Below are 21,109 nucleotides of genomic sequence, written 5' to 3' on the forward strand. Positions count from 1 at the left end.
GCCTCGAATAAAAATTGGGAAGGAGTAGAATTAAGCCCTAACTTCTAATCATCCTTTTCTCTCTCTCTTCCCTGCTCCATTCTCATGATTTTAAAAGTTTATTTATTTATGCATATAGAACTGAGGTACAGTTCAGAGGTACAGGCCAGAGGTGTGGGAGGTGACAAGATTCAGCAGAGACAGAGTGGGGAGCGGAACAGGCAGATGCACTGAAGCACACTGCTTAGGGAAGCAGTGGGAGGGCCAGAAGTGGTCTGCTGTGTCACATGGGTCAGCTCCCTAGCCAGGGATCGAACTTCTGCTGTGGTGGACGTGATAGCTTCGTAGCATTGTGCTTTAACCTGTTGCGTCACCAGGGAGGACCCTCATGCTATATATATATGGCCAGGGATGGAACTTGGCTGTAGGGACCACAGTAATAGTTTCATAGTGCTGTGCTTTAACCCTTTACGCCACCAGGGAGGATCTAAAACATTTTTTTAAGGTAATTTCATTTTAATCTAGCACTTTAATGTTTATCACTTGAACTAGCTATAATAGTGGTAAAATTATGTAATATTCTTAAGGTTGGACACAAGGTGGGTTACAAAAGTGATATAATATTTGTACCAACACAGGAAATAGAGGAAGGAGCTAGCCATGTGACAATGTTGAATAGAACCAGTTAACAGGTATAAAGAACTTCAAGAAGAGTTTTGCCTGTTGAAAGAACAACGGGGAGCACAGGGTGGTTGGAACATGTTAGATGAGAACAGACTGGTTGTCAATAGTCAGGTCACACAAAATCTTATAAGTTTTCATATTAAATACAATGGGCACTCTTTAAGGCGTTTTTGTTTTTAAACTTTTTATTTATTTATTATTTTTTTAAAGATTTATTTATTTATTCATACAGAACTTGGGTACAGACCAGAGATGCGGAGGGTGAGAGGATTCACCAGGAACAGAGTAGGGAGCAGAACAGGCAGATCGACAAGGTACACTGCTGAGGGGAGCAGCGGGCGGGTCAGGAGAGGTCTGCCACACCATGTGGATCTCCTCCGGGGCAGGTGGGGATTGAACTCATGCGGTAGTGGCTTAAGCTTCTTAGTGCAGTGCTTTAACCCGCTGCGCCACCAGGGAGGGCCTAAACTTTTTATTTTTAAAAAATATTTTTATTTATTTATGCATACAAGAACTGGGGTTTAAAGCCAAAGGTGTTGGGTGAGAGGATTCATCAGATACAGAGTGGGGAGCAGAACGGGCAGATCTACTAAAATACACTGCTGAAGGGAGCAGCCGGTGAGACAGGAGAGGTTGGCTGCACCAGGTGGGTCAGCTGCCTGGCCAGTGATGGAACTCATGTTGCAGTTTGATAGTGCTGTATCTTTTAGCCCCTGAGCTACCAGGGAGGTCCTATTCATTGATATGTTTTAAGCAGGAAATTATTATGATCTTAGTCACTTTATAAAAGATTACTTTCCACTCTAATGTCATCTTGCTGGAACGCGACTGTGCAAAATAAGAAAGAAGATGAAAAGTCCCAATAAGCTGCTATCTTGTGTCTATAGAAGCCAAAGGAGCAGAAATAAGGTTTGTCAAGTGTCAGAGATACTAAAACAAATTGATGGACCTGCATGCATGTCACCATCTAGAACTTGTCTCAATGGGTCTAGAACATTCATTATTGTCTGATCACTGCAACCACTTCTGAGGGAACAGTCTTACTTGTAGCATAATAATCTCTTACGGTCCTTTGCCCTGGACTTACCTATAACATTCTGGACTAGTTCTGTTCTTGGCTGTCTGAATGTAACATATGTACTAGAAGTCATCAGTTCTGCTTTCCTAGGTGGAGGGGGGAGGGGCAAATTACTGTTTTTTGTTTGCTTGTTTGTCTAGAGAGCATTAAAAACATAAGTGACCTAGAATCTATGTCACTAGAAGAATACTGAAGGAACTGTGGATTTGGTGGTTTAAAAAGCACAGTTGTCTTATGAGGTTTAGCTGGAATATTTATTGAGCTATTTAAAAGAGAACAAAATAATGAAAGAATATTTATTTTTCTCTTATGGGTAAGACCAAGTTGTGGGGGGGGGGCGGTCAGGGGCATAGATCATTGGAATCCAAATTTCTCCTACTTTGCTGTCTGCTAGCCCATTGGATGTTCTCTATGGCTGTAAGGTCAACCTATTTCACTTCTTCCTTTTATGCAATCAAGGAGTGGAAAATGTAGTCTTGCTCTAGGTACGCAGGTAAACCTGGGAGAAGGTTGAGCTGAGGGATGGAACTGTTCAATCATTAGAAGGACAAGGACTACTTGATCCTGGTTTCAAACTGAATGAATTTAAAATTGTTTTTCTATATTTGCTATACTATTTATAACCTTATCATAATATTTGCTGTACTATAATCTGATTGTGAACGCATATTTCACTAAAAACAATGCACCAGGAAATCAACTTTTAAAAACTCTTGGCATATGATGTTCATTCATACATTTATTGAACACAACCAATAATGAATAAAGATGTACCCAAGGGAGGGTGTGACCACCCAGCCCCAATTTCTGCCAGTTACTGGAGGTGTGATTTTACTACTTTAAACTCCAGAACTCATTTGTAGAAATAAGGTTGATAAGAGCATCAGTGTAAGCATCAAATAATTTGCATGACATGCAAGATTTTTATTGGCACTTATTAAAGACTCCATAAATGTGACCATCTTGAATTTGTGTTGAATAAATCCATACATTTGGTCATATCCAAACATTAAATCTAAATCTCTGTAGTTTAAAATGTGTAATTATTGGATATTACTTTTTTAAATATGATTTTGAAGAGGAAAGAAAAATTAAACTACCAAGTGCAAAATAGAAGTATAAAATTTATTTAAAACCACCCACAAAGTTCTGTGTAATCAGGAATGATACAATTTGCAATAGTTTTTTTAAAAACTCATGACAAAGATTTAAAATATAATTTCAATTACAGTATTCATTTAGCCTTATTCAGTTAGAACAATTTAAAAAAAAAAAAGAAAACTTTATGCCCTAAACAAATGAGACACACAAGGAAAATATAATAGACAATTTCCACAACTATCTTCACATGTATGTTTCAATACTAGTACATTTCAATGCATTTTTGCTACATAAACATGAAATCATGTACAACTGCTGTGCACCAAAATTTAGCTTAATTAGGTCTTTCAAGTAACATGCAATTCCAACTCACAAGTCTTCAAGTACTGCTAGTAAGTGTTCCCTAGTCCGCAGAGCACTACATGTTGATTATGAATTGAACTCATCATAATTAAGGTTATTTTTCCCTTGTACATGGTGAAGTGCTTTTTCTTAAAATTGTTTCCTCCATATGTTAAGAACCCAAAACAGACATTCATGACATTTAAAAACCTTTTTACTTACTAACTTATTTCATTGTATGGAATATTTAATACAGCAGGACAGCAATAGGTTAAAATTGCCCAAAGCAAATAAAAAAAGTATTAAATAAATAGGAAATGCACCCCAAAGAGAGAAAAAATTAGCTTGGGATAGGACTATTAGCTTGTGCAATTGATATTCTCATTAGGAATCCAGTACTGTTTCACCATGGTGAAAAATTTGCATATTTTTCTTTCACTAGTGATAAGCACTCTGTCTTTTTTGAACTACAGTATAGATTTGTCTGTGAGTCTACTTGGTAGGTCACATAAAACATAAGAGAGAGTGAAGAATCTAGAAATTAATGCTTTTTTTTCTTCCAAGTAGTTCTGCGAGTTTTTCTTTAGGGAATACTTCAAGATTTCTTACTAAAGATGAACATCCACCCATACATTACAATGCAAAAGCTGCCCTTCATTTTTACTATAAAACCATTTCTGAAAAAATATTTCTCTTAAAGCACCTATAACAATGTTATCTCATAAAAGTTAAAAAAAAATATGACCATACATAGCGATAAAAAATATTTAATCTTTTTTTTTTAAAGAGCTGTTTTTGTAAAGTCCTATGTTATCAGTCATCTTACAATATTACAAACAGGCTTTAGTGAGATTGGGCAAGTAGAGTTTGATAATTTAGGGTTGTTTGACCTTGGTTTTTCTTTAGTAAACCCTATGAACTGATGGAACAGTGAATACCTGCCTCTTTATAAAGAGCTTCTTAAAAACTTTACAAACACATCTCATTTTTTCTTAACTCTCTGGGCAAAGACATATTTAAGCTTTGACCTAGAGATTTTTGTGTGGCTGGAATCAAAGTTGAACAACAAAAATTCAAATAAGTGGGAGACAGTACTATCTCTTAGAGATGCTGATAATTTTACATTTCTATGAGTGCCAAGCAACTAAAATTATCAGTTTACCCAGCAATTTCCCTTAAAGAAACCTGTACTTCTATGTAACAAGCATATTGGACTTTATGACCTGCTGACCTTAGTCTTTTTTAAAAATAACTTTTTAATATTTAGGTTCCCCATGTTAATAGTACTGGGACATTCTTTATACATTTGATATTAGCCAGAAGGCTGAGACATGATGGGGACATTCTTTATATTAAAAAAAAAAAAAGATCTTTATGAAGGAAAGTAAAATTTATTAATTTAAACCTTGACATACAAATCTGGGGAGATCTTCTGAAATATGCATAAGGAATTAGCTAGTTAAATAGTGAAACAAATCACTTCAGAAGCATCTTTTGCATTCAATAAGTAGATTTTGTATTACTCTTACATTAAGCCTCATAAAATTTCTGCTTGATAACACTCTGTAAGTCATAGTTTATGGCGCAGAAGTGCTTTTAGCAGTCTGCAGATACTAAATGTTTTGGTGTCAGATGGTTGACTGCAACAAGACATCTGTTATTTTTGCCAATTCACAGTTCCTTATCATTAAAATGGGAACATCTCTTTCTGTTTGGTGTTGGGAAGAAAGTAATAGCATATAGTAAGGCAGTTCAAAAATCTAAAACATTATAAAATACAAGGATTCTAATTTTTACTACCATACATGCTTTCACAATAGTTCCTCATTTTGAGCTATTTTCTAGATAAACTAATATGAAGTGGGGAGAAATATTTAAAATATTTCTTGTTAGGCTGATAGTGTGAACTATTTGGATAGGAACACATTTCTTCCACCTTTCTGCCTGTCAAATTCCCCACATTGTGCTCAAAAAAAGGTTCTGACATAGTCCAGCTTTAAAAATTCTTCCAATTATTTTCAGTCCATTTTTAGACAGTTCTCACCCAGATTACATAAACATTCCCATTATTGCTAACAACCAAATTCCAAAGGGGTGAATTTACATTAGAAAGTAGCTACCATTCACAAAATTGGGTGGAGAACATGCAAAAAATATACCATCTATTCTACTGATCAGATCTGCTACTAATTCAAAGTCACTGGTCAATTTATAATTAGTAATACAGAAATAATTAGTAATACAGAAATAGCAAAGCCATACAGAAATAGTGCTAGAATATTTAACTTCTTATACAACTTTTTGTAAAATACTCAAACACAAATGGATGAGTTGAGGTCTTGTGATCACTATCTATTCCTAAGCTTAATTTGCCCTTCCCTAAGTGGCTGAAAAAAAAAACCTCTTGATTCTTTTTGGTGTTATTCCTAAAATGATTTGTGAAATGTCATTTATTTAAAAGACAGGAAACAACAACTTGACCAAGATCATTGTCATTCTTAAAGCCAACCATATATTTGTTTAGGAGGTGATGGGGATGGAGACAACAGAGAGAGGGGAAAGGATAAAAGAGTTTTTTTTTTTTTAAAAGAAAATCAGAGGAAAGAAAAAAACTCTAAAAATTCTAAAAGGAATAAAATAAGTTAGTGACATTGCAGCATCAGTAAAATGAGAACAGAAATTTAACAACAAGCAAGGGCTTCTGGTGACAGATGTTAAGTTTACCCCATGCAAAATGGAGAACCAAATTACTTTCCAATATTGTTTCTGCTCAAATGAAAATGTTTCTGACAGCTGCAAGATTTCTGTCTGATGAACAAGACAGGAGAGATGCCTTTCATAACAGCTGCTAAGGACTAAACTTCTATTTTTAGGAAAACCAGAGTTGCACTCAAATGAGTTAAACCAGCGAATACATTTAATGTCTGAAAAACATTTCTATTTAAGATCATTTGGCTTTAGTGTAGAAGACATTCATGGTGAAACACTAGAAGAAAACTTCTCACCAAGGTAGGATCAAACTATCACAGTAGGCCTGGAGAGGAAAGATTAATGTTGGATTTCTGAAGCAAGAAATATTAAAAATTACAAACCACCAAGAGAAACACTTTGTGGGAACCTTGAAAGAGCAGAAAAAAATAGGAGACAAAATAAGGAATGCTTTTGGATGACTTGAAGGAATAAAGTAATGCCTTTTGAAATGAACAACTGCCTTTGAATGGGTGTCTAAAATGGGAATTGAAACAAAGTCATCCAGATACTGGAATGCAGAGAATTAAAGACTAGAGTTCAATGTGGACAAAAAGGGTGATGTCCTGCATCAAAGGTAATTCCATCATCTGTTGTTAACAGAAGAATTTAGTCTGTTTTATAGAAAAGAGAAAAAATAAGTGTAGACTAAGAAAAGACATGAATTCATTTTACGATAAAGGACATAGTAATTCTTTCTGAATTGCATTCCAAAACCATGAATGGCATTAACTTCTAAGCCTGTCAGAAGAAAGCTCAAATGGAGCACGATTTGATTTGGAGAAATCCAGATGCTTTCAAGAATCAGGGCACTGATTATATATCACTTGGCTAAATGCGCCATATTACGGATGTTGAAGTTACAAGTTCAATACACTTATGGGCAAGTTAAGGAGCTGTGCACAATAAAACAATATTCTAATATATGTAGACAATCACATCAAAGTAAACTATACTGGCACTTAATTGTGAGGCCAACTAGGCAAGAGGCATGAAAAGACTGTACAAGGATGGTTAGGTAGTATATACAGTGGAAATATAATTTCATTATGTCAACCATTCAATCTTGATTACTCCTTATTTATGCTTGACACTTGCTTCAGGGGAAATAAAAAATTCTATATTGTAGAAGCACTTGGTATTTGTCTTTTCAAGTAGCAATAAGACTATTGCCATGTTTTGCAGAATAAGTGACAAGGGCGGCTTCATAGGGAAAAGTATTTCCCACAGAAGGCCTGTGAAAGCAGGCAGGGGTCTTTGATTGAATGCCACCTAACTCCTTTCCCTGACCTCAGGAAAAACCCCAAAGTCACTTTGATTCATACTAAACTAAGGTTATTTCCCAGTGATAAAAGACCCTCTGGTGAGCAAGCCAAGTTTGTTTTTGTACAGTTCTCCTAACCACAAAGTGGCCTTCATTTGACTGTTTAAATTCTAATCACAAATGTAATTACACACATCTGCTCTCTGGGCCCCAGTGATTGAACTAAATGACTTCTAGGGTGGCTTCTAATGCTGTGAGCAGCCACTACCACGTTATCTTATTTCACAATTCGCGTCATAAATTTCTACAAAACATCAAAACTCACAGTTGGGCTAAATCTAGACCAAAAAAAAAAAAAAAATTCCATGCATCAAGAAGTTGTGAAATAGAAGGTAGCTATATATTATGAAACATCTCATACAGCTACTGATTTACTTGGCATAATTAAAGGAAAGATTGGCTGTGCTCACTATTGGTTGAAATTGTCATGCAATAATGTCAAAGCTTTTGATCCAGATAAAGTGGTGTCAATATAATTTGTTATAAAGACTAAACTTAAATAGTTGAGGCTATTTTGCTACATGCTATTGTGAAATAAATGAAAATCCATAGGCGTCCACTTGTGGAATGATATTAGAAAGTAGGTTGCTTCATGATTGGCTGGTATCTCATTTACATAAGGGTAGGCATTCAGTTATGTATGCATGGGGATAATGTCTTAAGGAAACTGCTCATGGAACTCATCTAGTTGAAATTTTATATTTAACAAATGAAATTATTTCATCCACATGCAGTCTGCATAATAAAGATGTTGGAAGTTTATTTAAAATGCAAATATTTACCTACAGCTATACATTTTCAGCTAGCCTCACTTTCCAATAACAGTATATTTTAATTAGGTCTATGACATGATGTAGTTGATACTTTGTGGATAAATTGGAAAAATGTAGGTGAAGCTGACAAGCACAAGAAAAAATTTTCATTAATGGCCATAAGAAATAGGACTTTGAAAGGCAGCATAGTATTTTGTAGATTCTGCAAATGGTGGGATTTATATTATTGTTGTTAAGTTAGTAACACTATAAACAGGTTGGGCTAACTTGGAGGTCATGCATAAATGAATTCAATTACATCATGAAAAAAAGAACAGAAAACCAATTTGAGTGCTATAAAGGGTAAGATAAAAGGCAATTCTTTTGGTAAAAAAACAGAGGTATAGAAATAATGTTAATGACCAGTTTTCTGAGTGAAAACATCATTTCAAACAAATTTATTTCCTTGGTTCATGAAGAACATTCTTACAGCAGTGCAACCAGCATAAAATCACAATGCTGCAGAACATTGCATTAGAGTGAACTTAGAAAAAAATTTCCAAGGTAACAATGATTTGGTAAACTACTAAACTTATGAAATGGATTCAACAAACTAGGAACCCAGTGTGGTTTCCATGTTGAGGAAGGCCATTCACATTATTAATTACAACAAAGGAATGGAAGCATTTTAGTAAAGACCAGATATTTTCGTGTACTTATTTTGGTAAACTGAAATTAACTTCACAAATTCCAGTATTCCCCTAAATCAGCATTGGTGCTGCAAGTTTAAATAGTTAAGGAACTTAATGACAGTTAGCGACAGACTGAATTACTGCAAACACATCACAATAATTTGAAGGAAATCTGTTATATCTTTGAAAATATGTATAAGAGTATCTTAGGATTTTAATTATTCAACTTTGCTATGTCATGGGTAACAGTTCAACGGAAAACAAAAGCTCTACTTAAAATTTGCAGACATTCAATAACAGCAAAATGGAAATGGAAATGGATTGCTGGGTGGATGGATGAAAGGTCTTAAAACTTTACCCATTAAAACTGGTGAGGAAATAACTTCTAATGGGACCTAAGGTCAAAAATCTAAAACCAAATATCACAATGGTGTAGTCTTGATAGGCTAATACTAGTAAATGTTGAAGCAGCTGAAACAATAATCACTTATTTATATACTTATATGTAGAAACCTTAGGCTCACAAAAAATATACATGTTTTACAACGGAAATCTAAGGCACACAAAAATACTAAAACAATGAGTTAACCTATTTTACATATTCAAGAAACGGAAATATATTTGTATAAGGTGAAGGTTTATCAATGGACATTTTGTTATTTACAATCCCTTCATATCCCTTTACTTGCATTAGTCAAAAGCTTGAAACTGATACTTTGCACCATATATTATTTTAATATAAATTATGAGTTCTTTAGAGAGCTTACTGGAACTGTTTGCTTTTGCACCAAAATTATGAGTGTTAGCGGTTGTGGGCTTCCGATGGCATTTCCGAGGGAGAAGCACCATTAGGTTTTCCATGCTCCCAAGGAATCTGACACTTTAAATGTTATAGCACCTCTACATTGTTACAAAATCAAGTATTTGATTGGAAGTTTTTCTTGTTCTAAGCTTTTGTTTGGGCAGTCCCTTTTGTTTTGCTGTAAAGAGAGCCAAAAAGTAATAGGGAAAACAATAGGAGGGCGAAAATAAATAGAATGCTTACTTTCTTGGTATGGAGGGTATACTGAGATAAACAGCTTTGAATTAGCTCTCAGCGGGTGAACCACCCTTAGGATAATATCATTCCTACTATTTCTTTGGGGTGTAGGGCTGTGTGATGATAGGGGAATTATTTTCACAATTTTTGGACAAAAATTATATATTCTTATTTTGTATCAGAACGATCTTCAGAACAAATAAGGCAATTAGGAATGAGTTGGTTTCTTGCTTCTTAATTTTTGTAATTTACCACCTTGAAACATTAGAAGCATTTGACTCTTCTGAACCCTATATTTATCTCCTTTTGAAAACACCTGTCATAAATTATACTGAGAAAGCTAGAAAAGTAAATTGGGGCCAATGTTCAATAAATCAGAAGAGACCACTCTGACTTGGGTCCAAAGAAAACGTTAACCAATACTGGTGCCAAGCTTCTAATTTGAATTTTAGAGATAATTAATAATTTTTGCATGATGTATTTTATATAAGTAGCTAATATTTGAACAAAAAAGGACACATAAAAAAAAAAAACACAAACCATATACATGATTAGAATACATACTGCCGATAAGATGGAACTCTACACAGCAAGAATAAATGATTTCTCTTGATGCAAATATGCACAAACAATAGACAATAGGATTCATATACTATACTATTTCAAGTTATTTTAAAAATAGAAAGTGCTTTTAAAATATATATTTACAAGTTATGAACAGCCTCCAACCATTACTAACAATAATGAATTATTTTACCTAGGAGTGATATTTTCAGAGAAAACATTTCATTGGTTTATTTCAAAGGAATATGTTGATTTTCTAGCAATGATTGGAAGATGTTGGAACAATGGCACCATGAAATAATAATTCAGCTTATTTTTAACTGTGTTGATGTGGTTAAGCACCAGGAGCTGTGTAGAGTTAACACTGTGTATCTTGATTTTACATCATAGAACATGAACCTGTTAAAATCCTCTAAAAATGACTCTTGTTTCATAGTAAACAGACTTAATTTAAAGCACCAAACTGAGTGATTCTATCAAGGTTAACACCTAACCAAAACATTTCTTTATGTATTGAAAACTAGAAAAAGCTTTATTTTTGCTTAAAATGTGCACCTTCTACCAATTGTCAAAATATTGTCACAGTTAAGAAATACCCACCCCATTTTTGTGTTTTTACCTCAGCCTTCAAATGGGTGAGATGAAGATAAGAGTAAACGACAACATGACTTTCTGTTAACAGCACCTTGAAAAAATACACTGCACTAGCAAAGGCATTAAGAAGGGGAGAGAAGCCTTTAGACCCAATGGTTATAGGGCCCTGCAACATGTGTGAGAGCATACGGGGACACGGTAACAACATTGTCGTGGGTTAATGTTAATGCTTTATGAGAAGGAATTTGGTTCAATTCGTTAATTTCAGGGGGTAGCTCAGGACCCTCGCCAGCTGCCTGGTCTTTCTGCTCTGAGGCCTTAGTTTTCTTATTCTTAGCTTCCTTAGCCTCAAACTTAATCTTGTTTAGTTCAAAACCATGTTGGGGCTTGTTCAGGTTTTTGTGCTGGTAGAAGACAAGGGAGAGGCGTGTGGGATGATTCCGATTTGGGTGCTCCACCGGGGTGGTAGCGTGAAGCTCTCGCCGGGCACACTCGATCAATATGGAGCCGTGGGCAGGTGCTATTGCCACCCCGCCGACATTGGCATCCAAGAAGATGTGCTCACTGTCTGACCAATACTCATCAATGTGGGGTAATTTGTCCTCAGCAGGTGAGAGGGGGTCGTCTGATAGGGGGTCATCTGATAGAGGATCCTCGGCTTCAGAATGCTGCTCATCTTCTTCCACCAGCGAGGAGGCGGCTTCAGGAGGAGAGCTGATGAGTGGGGACGGTGGAATAGGCTGATTAGAAGTTAGCTGCTCAGACGGACCTGTGAGGGGCTCAGAATAAACCAGAGAATCTGTTATGGGAGTAGACAAGGTGGAGAGCGGAGCCGCTTCGCCAGGCTGCGCGACTCGAGTGCACTCCCCCGCAGCTGCATTAGCACCACTGTGTCTCGCAGAAGGCATTGTGCAGTGGGGATTGCTACTTCTTTCTGAAAACCCATGGGAAACTGCTGCATCGTTCTTAAAAGGAGTTGTTGCGGCTGAAGCATTCTTAGGGGACCAGGAGAAGTCTGGAGTTAAGTTTGTCTCTTTCACGGGGTGAGGAATGGATGGGGCCAGTGGGCAGGTTTTATTGATGTCCGAGCCTTTGAAGATAAAATGGGGTTCAATTTCACTTTTTATTTCAGGTTGCAAGGTCTCAGTTTTATTCCCTAAACAGAGAAAAGGACACCACATGTGAAGTTAAGTCCAAAGTAGTTTTGGTAGTTGACTTTAAATGGCATTTTTAAAGCAGCACAATGAATGATAAAACACTGATGGTGGCAATGTTGGTCAGTTCTGTCTTAAGCCAAACACACAAACATGCATTAAAAATTAGTAGTTTGGTATGCTTTTCAATCAGTTTTCCTTAAAAGTGAAAACTATACACTGGAATACAAAGCAGGTGACAACACAATGACAGAAAGCAACATTTACCTAGCCCCCAAAATATTTAGATACCTTTTAGGCACGGTATAATCTCATTTTTTAAACAAGTAAATGTAAGTAGTAGTTTATAACAGAAAAGGTAAAGCTAATTAGCTATTATCATATTGGCCAGTGTAGTTATCTGCTCTGATATACCCACGCAAACCTTATATCAAAGGTAAACATTTTTCATGAGGATATTCTCTTACTTTTAAATTTTCTGGAACTGCAAATCAAGCAAATTGAAGAACCAGAAAGAGAAAAGGTGAAAGGGGATTGTCAATAATATAATAGCACCCACTGATCTAATTCAGAATAGATACAATTTTTCCAGCAGACAATATAAAATGGGGAACATGATAGCTTTTGTTTTTTTCCCCCCTCATTTAAGATTGATTTATTTATGCATGGAAGAACTGGGGTACAGGCCAGAGGTGGTGGTTGGAGGAGGGGGTGAGAGGATTCACTACAGACAGAATTATCTACTGAAATACACTGCTGAGGGGAGCAGTGGGCATAACAGGAGAGGTCTGTTGTGCCATGTGGGTTCCCTCCCTGGCTGGGGATCAAACTCAGGCCTTAGAGGAGATAGCACTGCAACTTAACCTATAGGCTATCAGGGAGACAAATGGTTTTCATTTTTATTAAAAAAAGTTTATTTATATTAAAAATTTTTTTTATTTATGCACGTAAGACGGGGGTATAGGCCAGAGGTGTGTGGGTGGTGGTGGTGGTGAAAGGATTCAGCAGAGTGGGGAACAGAACAGATTGACTGAAATATACTGCTGAGGGGAGCAGTGGGCTAGACAGGAGAGGTCTGCTTTACACTGTGGGCCAGAGTTTTTCTTTTTAAAAGATTTATTTATTTATGCTTACAAGATCTGGGATACAGGCTAGAAGTTTGGGGGGGGATAGCTTGGGGGGCGGGCTAAGAGGATTCACCAGAAAGAGTAGGGTGCAGAATAGGAGAATAGGCAGGTCAGGAGAGGTCTGCCATGCCATGTGGATCCCCTCCGTGGCCAGAGATCAAACTCTGCAACAGTGACTGTGGAGAGATTCATGGTGCTGCGTTTTAACCCCTTGCACCACCAAGGAGGCCCAGGTTTCATTTTTAAAGAGAACTTAAGAACTTCATTTTTAAAGGGACACATCAAGAAAGTTCTCAACAGAATATTGGGAAGAGATTATTAAAAAGCCATGAGTCGGACCCTCCCTGGTGGTGCAGTGGGTTAAAGCACTGCACTAAGAAGCTTAAGCCACTTCCGCATGACTTTCATTCCTGACTGGCCAGAGGAGTCCACACAGCTAGGCAGACCTCTCCTGACCTGCCCGCTGCTCCCCTTAGCAGTGCACTTCGTTGATCTGCCTGTTCTGCTCCTCACTCTATCTATGGTGAATCCTCTCAGCCTCCGCATCTCTGGCCTGTACCCCAGTTCTGTATGAATAAATAAATAAATCTTTAAAAAAAAAAAAAAGCCATGAGTCTTTCTGAATTGAATAAAGCCATAGAAGTTTTTCAGGAGTCAGATTACAAATGGTTCAAATTTTATGCATATGGCTATTCACTGATTTATAAAGAGCATGTCAAGATGATTAGGGAATGACACTATGATATAAGTTACATGACTGTTGTTTATGAACAGAATGAAGTTAGAGAAGTGAACCTAAAAATAGACCTTAAGATGCCTGTGAAATAGAGCTACAGGAAAAAAAATTAATTCTCTCTATCTAGCTTATTCACTATCCTTCACAATCTTAAAAAAGAAAAAAAACTATCATGCCTGTACTGTGTTTTCTCTCACCTGACAAAAAGTTTCTTTAATAAATATAAAAATAGAAGATGTTATTGGAATAACCTGCAATTTGCATCACAGTATAAAATTATGGTGAATGTTTTTCTTTAGGCTCCTTGGAGAAATGTCTGATTTTAGAGACAGAACAGGATTATGTAATCTGAACTTGGAATGTCTTGCAAGAACACTAGGAAGGAAGCTATCAATAACAATGGGGTCATGACAAAAGAATTCAGAGAAAGCTTGAGGGGTTCCACTGGTCAAAGATGGGATGATTAGAACACTTCAAATCTAATTTAAAAAACAAAACAAAACAAAAAAACCTACTTAGTAAGCACTGAAAAACAAATCATGTAAAAAAGCCATGAGATAAAAATGATACAAAATTAAAAAAAAAAAAATTGAACAAACTGAAAAATGTTGGTGAACTTAACTCGTATTCTGTATTTATTTGATGGGGATTAAGAATAAAGGTGAATAAAAAAATGTACAAAATGATGTAAAAATAAACTTTTGTAAAATAAAAAAAAGAAATATTAAAAAAAAGAATAAAAGTGAATAAAGCTAAGCATTTATTCTGACTTTCCCGCATGAACTATGCCTGAGAGCAAGCTATCGCTAAGGACAAGATTTCTTTTTTCCCCCCATTGAAGACTGGCCAGGGATCCAACTTGTGCTGGGGATGGATGGGGTGCATGTGAGGGTGGGAGGATTCACCAGAGACAGGGTGGGAAGTATAACAGGCAGATGTACTGAAATACACTGCTGAGGGGAATAGCAGCAGGAGAGACAAGTGAGGTCTGCTGTGACATATGTGGGTCAGCTTCTTGGATGGGCATTGAATCCTTGATGATGCAGTGATAGCATGGACACTTAACCCCTAGACCACCAACGAGGCCCAAAACAAGATTTCTTTTTAAAAGTACTAACAAATGGGGCCCTCCGTGGTGGCCCACCTGGTAAATGTGCAGTACTATGAAGTTATCTGCAGCATGAGTTGGATCCCTGGCTAGGAAGCTGACCCCACTCTGAATCTATGGCTTATACCCCAGTTCTTATAAGCATAAATGAATAAATCTTTAAGAAAAGATAGGGAAGTCACATCAAGTCAATATAATGTATGTCCTTTTTTGGAAATTGATTTAAACCAAATGTTAGAAACTGAGAAATTCGAACACTAATTGGCCTTAAGGCATTCTTTGGTTTTTTAGTTTTCACTATTGTGGTTATAAAGAGCTGTACTTTTTGTACATTCACATGAATGAATCAATAGATGATATTAACTTCTGCAACTTGTTTTCAACACATTTGAAGGGACATGTCTGCATAAGATTATAAATGAAGTAAGAATAGCTACATATTGCAATTTTTAATAGTGGGAACAGTTGAGGAAATTTGCGTCCATTATGTAAACCACTTTGTACATCTTTTTTTCTTATTTTTTTAAGATTTATTTTTTTATTTAGACATACAGAAATGGGGTACAGGCCAGAGGAGCAGGGGTGGTGAGAGGATTCACTAGAGACAGAGTAGGGAACAGAACAGGCAGATCAATGAGTGGGGAGCAGCGGATGAATCAGGACAGGTCTGCGGCACCACGTGGATCACCTCCAAGGTTGGGGATCAAACTTGCACTGAAGCAGATGTGGCTAGCTTGCAGTGCTGTGTCCTAACCTGTTGCACCATCAGGGAGGGCCCATTTTGTACATCTTTAAAAATGTCCTTAAGACAAAAAAAAAAAAAAAATCCAACAGCAATCTCTTCAACCTGCAATCTGTTCATCTCCTTTATAGCCAAACACAGGGATTTCTCTCATCTCTCTATAAAACAATCACATTCATTCTTCCCACCACTCTACTAAATGTGCTCTATCAGAACATTCAATAGCCTTCAAATCTAGTGGTGAAATTTCCATTTTTGTCTCACTCAAAAGGAGCAGCATTTGACATGGAGGATCACTCCCACGCCTTAAATACTACACTCTGTGGTTTTACTCCCGCCTCACCAGACCTGTAAGTCTCTCTTGCAGGGTCTTCCTCATCTCTGAAGCCTCTACAAATTGTGAAATCCAGGATTTATCCTTGGTAAAATTTCTTTTCTTATCTCCATCAAATGTTTCTGTGTGATCTTATTCACTCTCATTGCTTTAAATACTGTTTTTTTTTCTTCAGACCAATATCATCGGGGTAAACCTTGACACTTCTTGTTATCTTATATTTCAGATTTGATTTATTAGAAATCCTGTTGATCTTCAAAACAAAACCAGAATCAGACATTTCTTTTGTCTTTATTAGTCAGTCTGGGCCCCACCACCTCTCTTCTGAATTGATAGAGAAGCCTCTTTATGATCATCCTACATTTCTATTCTCTGCCCCATTTTAGTTTCAACCAAGTAATGAGGAGAGCTTTGAGCCAGGACATTGTTCTCTATTTTGAAATCTATAATTTAATAACAGAGGCCAAAATCTTTACAACAATTTACAATGCCAGAGATGAGTCACTCACACACACCTCTTAACTCTCTGATCTCATTTCCTACTGTTCTCATTTCACACTTTGCTGTAGCCACACCGGACTCCTTGTTCACATCAAGTATGCAAGGTAAATTCCTGTCTCTTGCCCTTTCCACTTATCATTTCCTCTGCCTGGGACATGCTTTCTCCAAAGAAAATCACCGTTGACTCTCATTTCTTTTAGTACTTTACACAAGTGCTATTATGAATGAATCTTACGCTGACAACCTTATTTAAATAAATTTTCTGGGTAGTATTGCCCCTCTTTTTCACTACCTTTCCAATACCTAGAAAAGTTCATAATGATGTCCTATATTATCTGCTGGAGAGATTACTTAAATGGATGCTAAAATGATCAAAGATTTCTATGAATTGATATCTTCATCCATGCCAGAAAGAGAGGGAGACTTCAAAAAAAATTAGGAATACATAATTAGAACAGGTTAAAAAAAATTACCAAAGAATACTTATGAGTCACTTTGTTGGCTGACACTTAGTCTTGGCAAATATATTCAGTGTCAGGCTATATTAAAAACAAAAATGGTTTGAGAACATTAGTTAACTGATATCTGAGGTTTTCCTTTTCTTTTTTTTGGTTTAAAGATTTATTTATATAAGAACTGGGGCACAGGGTATAGGCCAGAGGTATACAGGGGTGAGAGGATTCATCAAAGACAGTGTGAGGAGCAGAACAGACAGATCTACTGATATATACTACCGAGGGGAGAAGAGGTTGGGTCAGAAGTCTGCCATGCCATGTGGGTCACTTCCCTGCCCAGGGATCACACTCATGCTGCTGTGGCTGCAGATTGCTTCATAGTGCTGTGCTTGAACATGTTGCACCACCAAGGAGGGCCCCTAAAGTTTTCCTTTCCAAAGTGGCCCATCCTGTTAGGGTAGTTGCCATGTTTTGCACCCCCAGTAAAGCAGCCACCTTGGACTATAGGCCCTTGTGTGTTCTGGGAAATGAGGGGCAGAACCAAGCTCCAGGTGAAGCTATGAAACACTGAAGGCAGGTGAGCTCCACAAAAAATGGGGAAGGGCACTTGCTTTTCTAGCTTTGACTTGCATGCAGGGACTTGGGAGACATGGAAGACACATGGAGGAGAAACATGGAGAAACAGTCGAGAGACACATGGGTAAGACACCCCTGGGGCAGAGGGCAGCGGCAGCCACTATGCTGATTTGTTTTTGATTTTGCCCTTTTTGGCCCAGACTTAGCTGGTCCCTTTTGTCTCGATCTTGGGTATCTCCTATCAGAAACTGCCTTAGACTTGTGGCCAGCTTTTGGTTCTCAGTGGTCCTGCTTCAGGTCAATCTTGTTGGTCAACAGGATGGATGGGTGATTTTGGATGATTTACTGGGGGAAACTATTCCCTATTCTCTCTGTGTGCAAACTAACTCTACCTAAGATCTATCATACAAAGGGTAATCTTTCCTAATATGTTTTCTACATATTTTATACACTGGATGGCAGAGTCATATTTTGTTTGGGGTTCCTGGATATCCCTGGTTACTTGCTAACAATCCCAGAGCACGTAAATTAATAGTAAAGATAAAGGAGAGGAAAATAAGTTATAAAAGTCCAATTCCTTCTGCCAATGAATTTGTGCATATAAAAATAAAATGAGAGGATTCAAAGGACTCACCTAACAATGGTAGCAAAGAAGTCTTACTGTTGTTTGTGGTGGAGTTATTCTTCCGCTTGATTCGAGGGATGAATTTCTTTTCCACAGCCCTTATCTTGTGCGCAAGAACCTCTGTCATCATTGCTGCTCGCTTCTTCCCAGAACGAGGAACTGGCTGAGTGAAACGCTTTCTTCTTTTGCGGCGGGGAGCAAGGACTTCGATGGCCCCAGATTTTATCTTGGCTTCTATTCCTTCCCTTGAGCCAAACTCATCTGTTTCTGAAAGTTTGTAAAGTGGAAGCACATGCAGCTGTTCATCTTGAGGAATAACACCCAGTGCACGGTTATCTTCTCGTGTTAAAGTACAAACCTGAGAGAGATAAAATAACACAGGCAAAATAAAATCTAAGTCCCACATAACCTCTATAGTCATTCCTTTTTTCTTGCTACCATTGTGAAAAAGCTGTATTTGTTATTTTACTTTTTTTTCTTTTAAAGATTTATTTATTTGTGCACACAGAACTAGGGTACAGGCCAGAGGTGCAGGGGTGGTGAGAGGATTCACCAGAGACAGAATGGGGAGCAGAACAGGCCGACAGATGAAGTACATTGCTCTGGGGAGCAGTGGGGGTGGTCAGGAGAGGTCTGCCGCGCCATGTGGGTCACCTCGGGGGCGGGCATTGAAACCATGTTAAAGTGGCTTTAGCTTCTTATTACTGTGCTTTAACCTGCAGCACCAGGGAGGGCCCTCTTTTTTTTATTTATGCCTACAGAGGTATGGGGGTGGTGAGAAGATTCACCAGAGACAGAGCGGGGAGAAGAACAGGTAGATCAGCTGAAATACACTGCTCAAGGGAGCAGTGGGTGAGAGAGGCGAGGTCTGCTGTGCCATGTGGGTCACTTTCTGGGTCGGGGATTGACCTTGCACTGAAGGGCTATGGCTAGCTTGCAGTGCTGGGTCCCAACCCGCTGCGCCATCAAGGAGGGTCAAAAAGAAATAGTTTCTATTAATATGTTTTTCTAGGTAAGAAGCCTACATTTACTTGAAGCACACTCATATCCATTATAAAAGGACTACTGAATAATTTACACTAGAGCTTTATGCACTTTAAATATTCTTTTTTAAAAGATGTGGTACATATATACAATGGAATATTACTCAGCAACCAAAAAAAAGAAACACATGTCTTTTGCAGCAACTTGGATGGAGCTGGAAAAGATCATGCTTAGTGAGATAAGCCAGAAAGAGAAAGAAAAATACTGGATGGTTTCACTCATAGCAGGAGTATAATGGACCAGGCGAGAAAATAACAAAAATAATGAACAACCATATACCAGAGACATGTTGTGGGGGTGGAGTGGGGAATGGGATCAAAAACGGGGGGGGGGGAAGGGAGGGAAATGTATGGGACTATGGTGGTGGCACACGGGTGATTTGGTGATGGGAAACCCGCGGGGATTACAATCGAGATGGAAAAACAAATGTGCAAAATGATGTAAAAATAAACTTTTGTAATAATTAAAAAAAATAAAATTAAAAAAAGTCACAAAAAATATTCTTTTTTAAAAATATGAACCTATTATTTATTTCATTTTATTTTTAGTGTAGAAGAACTGGGGTGCAAGCCAGAGGTGAGTGTGTGTGTGTGTGTGTGTGTGTGAAGATTGATCAGAGAGAGTAGAGAGCAGCAGACAAGACAGGAGAGGTGTGCTGAGCCATGTGGGTCACCTCACTGTTGTAGGATGGAACTCAGGCCAGAATGCTGTTAGAGTGAGAGTTAATCCTAGACCACCAGGGAGGCCCCTACTTTAAGAATTTTTGGGCCCTCCCTGGTGGTGCAGTGGGTTAAACCCTGCCCGCCCTGAGAAGTGATTCACATGGCACAGGAGACCTCTCCTGACCCTTCCGCTGCTCCCCACTCTGTCTCTGGTGAATGAATCCATTTACTGCCCCTGTACCCCAGTTCTGCATGTACAAATAAATAAATCTTATATATAAAAAAAGAATTCTTGATAGATGATCTCAAGCTGAGGAGTATGATTCTTTTCATGGATGTAAGCTTAATATGCCTGATGCAAATATTTCTCATACTATAACTTAACACAAACTGTACTTAAAGCTAATACACATAAGAAGGATGATATATTTGGCATAGTTCCCTCACAAGATCCTGAGGAAAGAATGTGAAACAGAAACATTAAGGGGGCCTCCCTGGTGGTGCAGGGGTTAAGACTCAGCACTATCAAACCATTGCCAGCCACTGTGGCATGAGTTTGATCCCTGATCAAGGAGTTGACCCATAGGGCACAGCAGACCACTCCTGTCTCATCCACTGCTCCCCTCAGCCATGAATCTCAGTAGATCTGCCTGTTCTGCTCCCCACTCTGTCTCTGGTGATTCCTCTCATACCCTGCACCTCTGGCCTATACCCCAGTTCTTTATGCATAAATAATTAAGAAAAAAAAACATTAAGGAACTTGTTTACCTACCACCCACAAGTCTGATAGCACAGAATTATTGTTTTCAATAATCATATACTCTTCTTTCCTCCCAGCAAATGTAACAAAAATACATTTAAATATGTATACAACATGGCCAACAAGCATATGAAAAGATGTTCAGCATCGCTTGTAATAAGGGAGATGCAAATTAAAACCACAATGAGATACCATCTCACCCCAGTGAGAATGGCACATCTTGAAGCAACTAGCAACAACAAATGTTGGCAAGGATGTGGAGAAACAGGAACTCTCCTGCACTGCTGGTGGGAATGCAAACTAGTACAACCACTATGGAAAACTGTTTGGAGGTTCCTCAAACTGCTTAATATGGAGCTTCCCTATGACCCAGGAATCCCACTCCTAG

At 37.8% G+C, this 21,109-nt stretch overlaps 1 protein-coding gene across 1 annotated transcript in view; it reads right to left on the reverse strand.

Annotated features, from left to right (window-relative positions):
• Positions 1-10,319: 10,319 nt before the first annotated feature.
• TET1 (tet methylcytosine dioxygenase 1) overlaps positions 10,320-21,109 on the reverse strand; it is a 108,970-nt gene continuing 98,180 nt past the window's right edge. The window contains exons 10-11 of the mRNA XM_004680833.2: positions 18,265-18,613; positions 10,320-12,053 (exon numbers count right to left, since the gene is read on the reverse strand). Of these exons, the coding sequence (XP_004680890.1) occupies positions 11,041-12,053; positions 18,265-18,613 (1,362 nt within the window). The 3' untranslated portion in view covers positions 10,320-11,040. The remainder of the gene's footprint in view (positions 12,054-18,264; positions 18,614-21,109) is intronic.

Source organism: Condylura cristata, unplaced genomic scaffold, assembly GCF_000260355.1.
Source record: "Condylura cristata isolate star-nosed mole 26May11 unplaced genomic scaffold, ConCri1.0 scaffold00011, whole genome shotgun sequence".
NCBI lineage: Eukaryota > Metazoa > Chordata > Mammalia > Eulipotyphla > Talpidae > Condylura > Condylura cristata.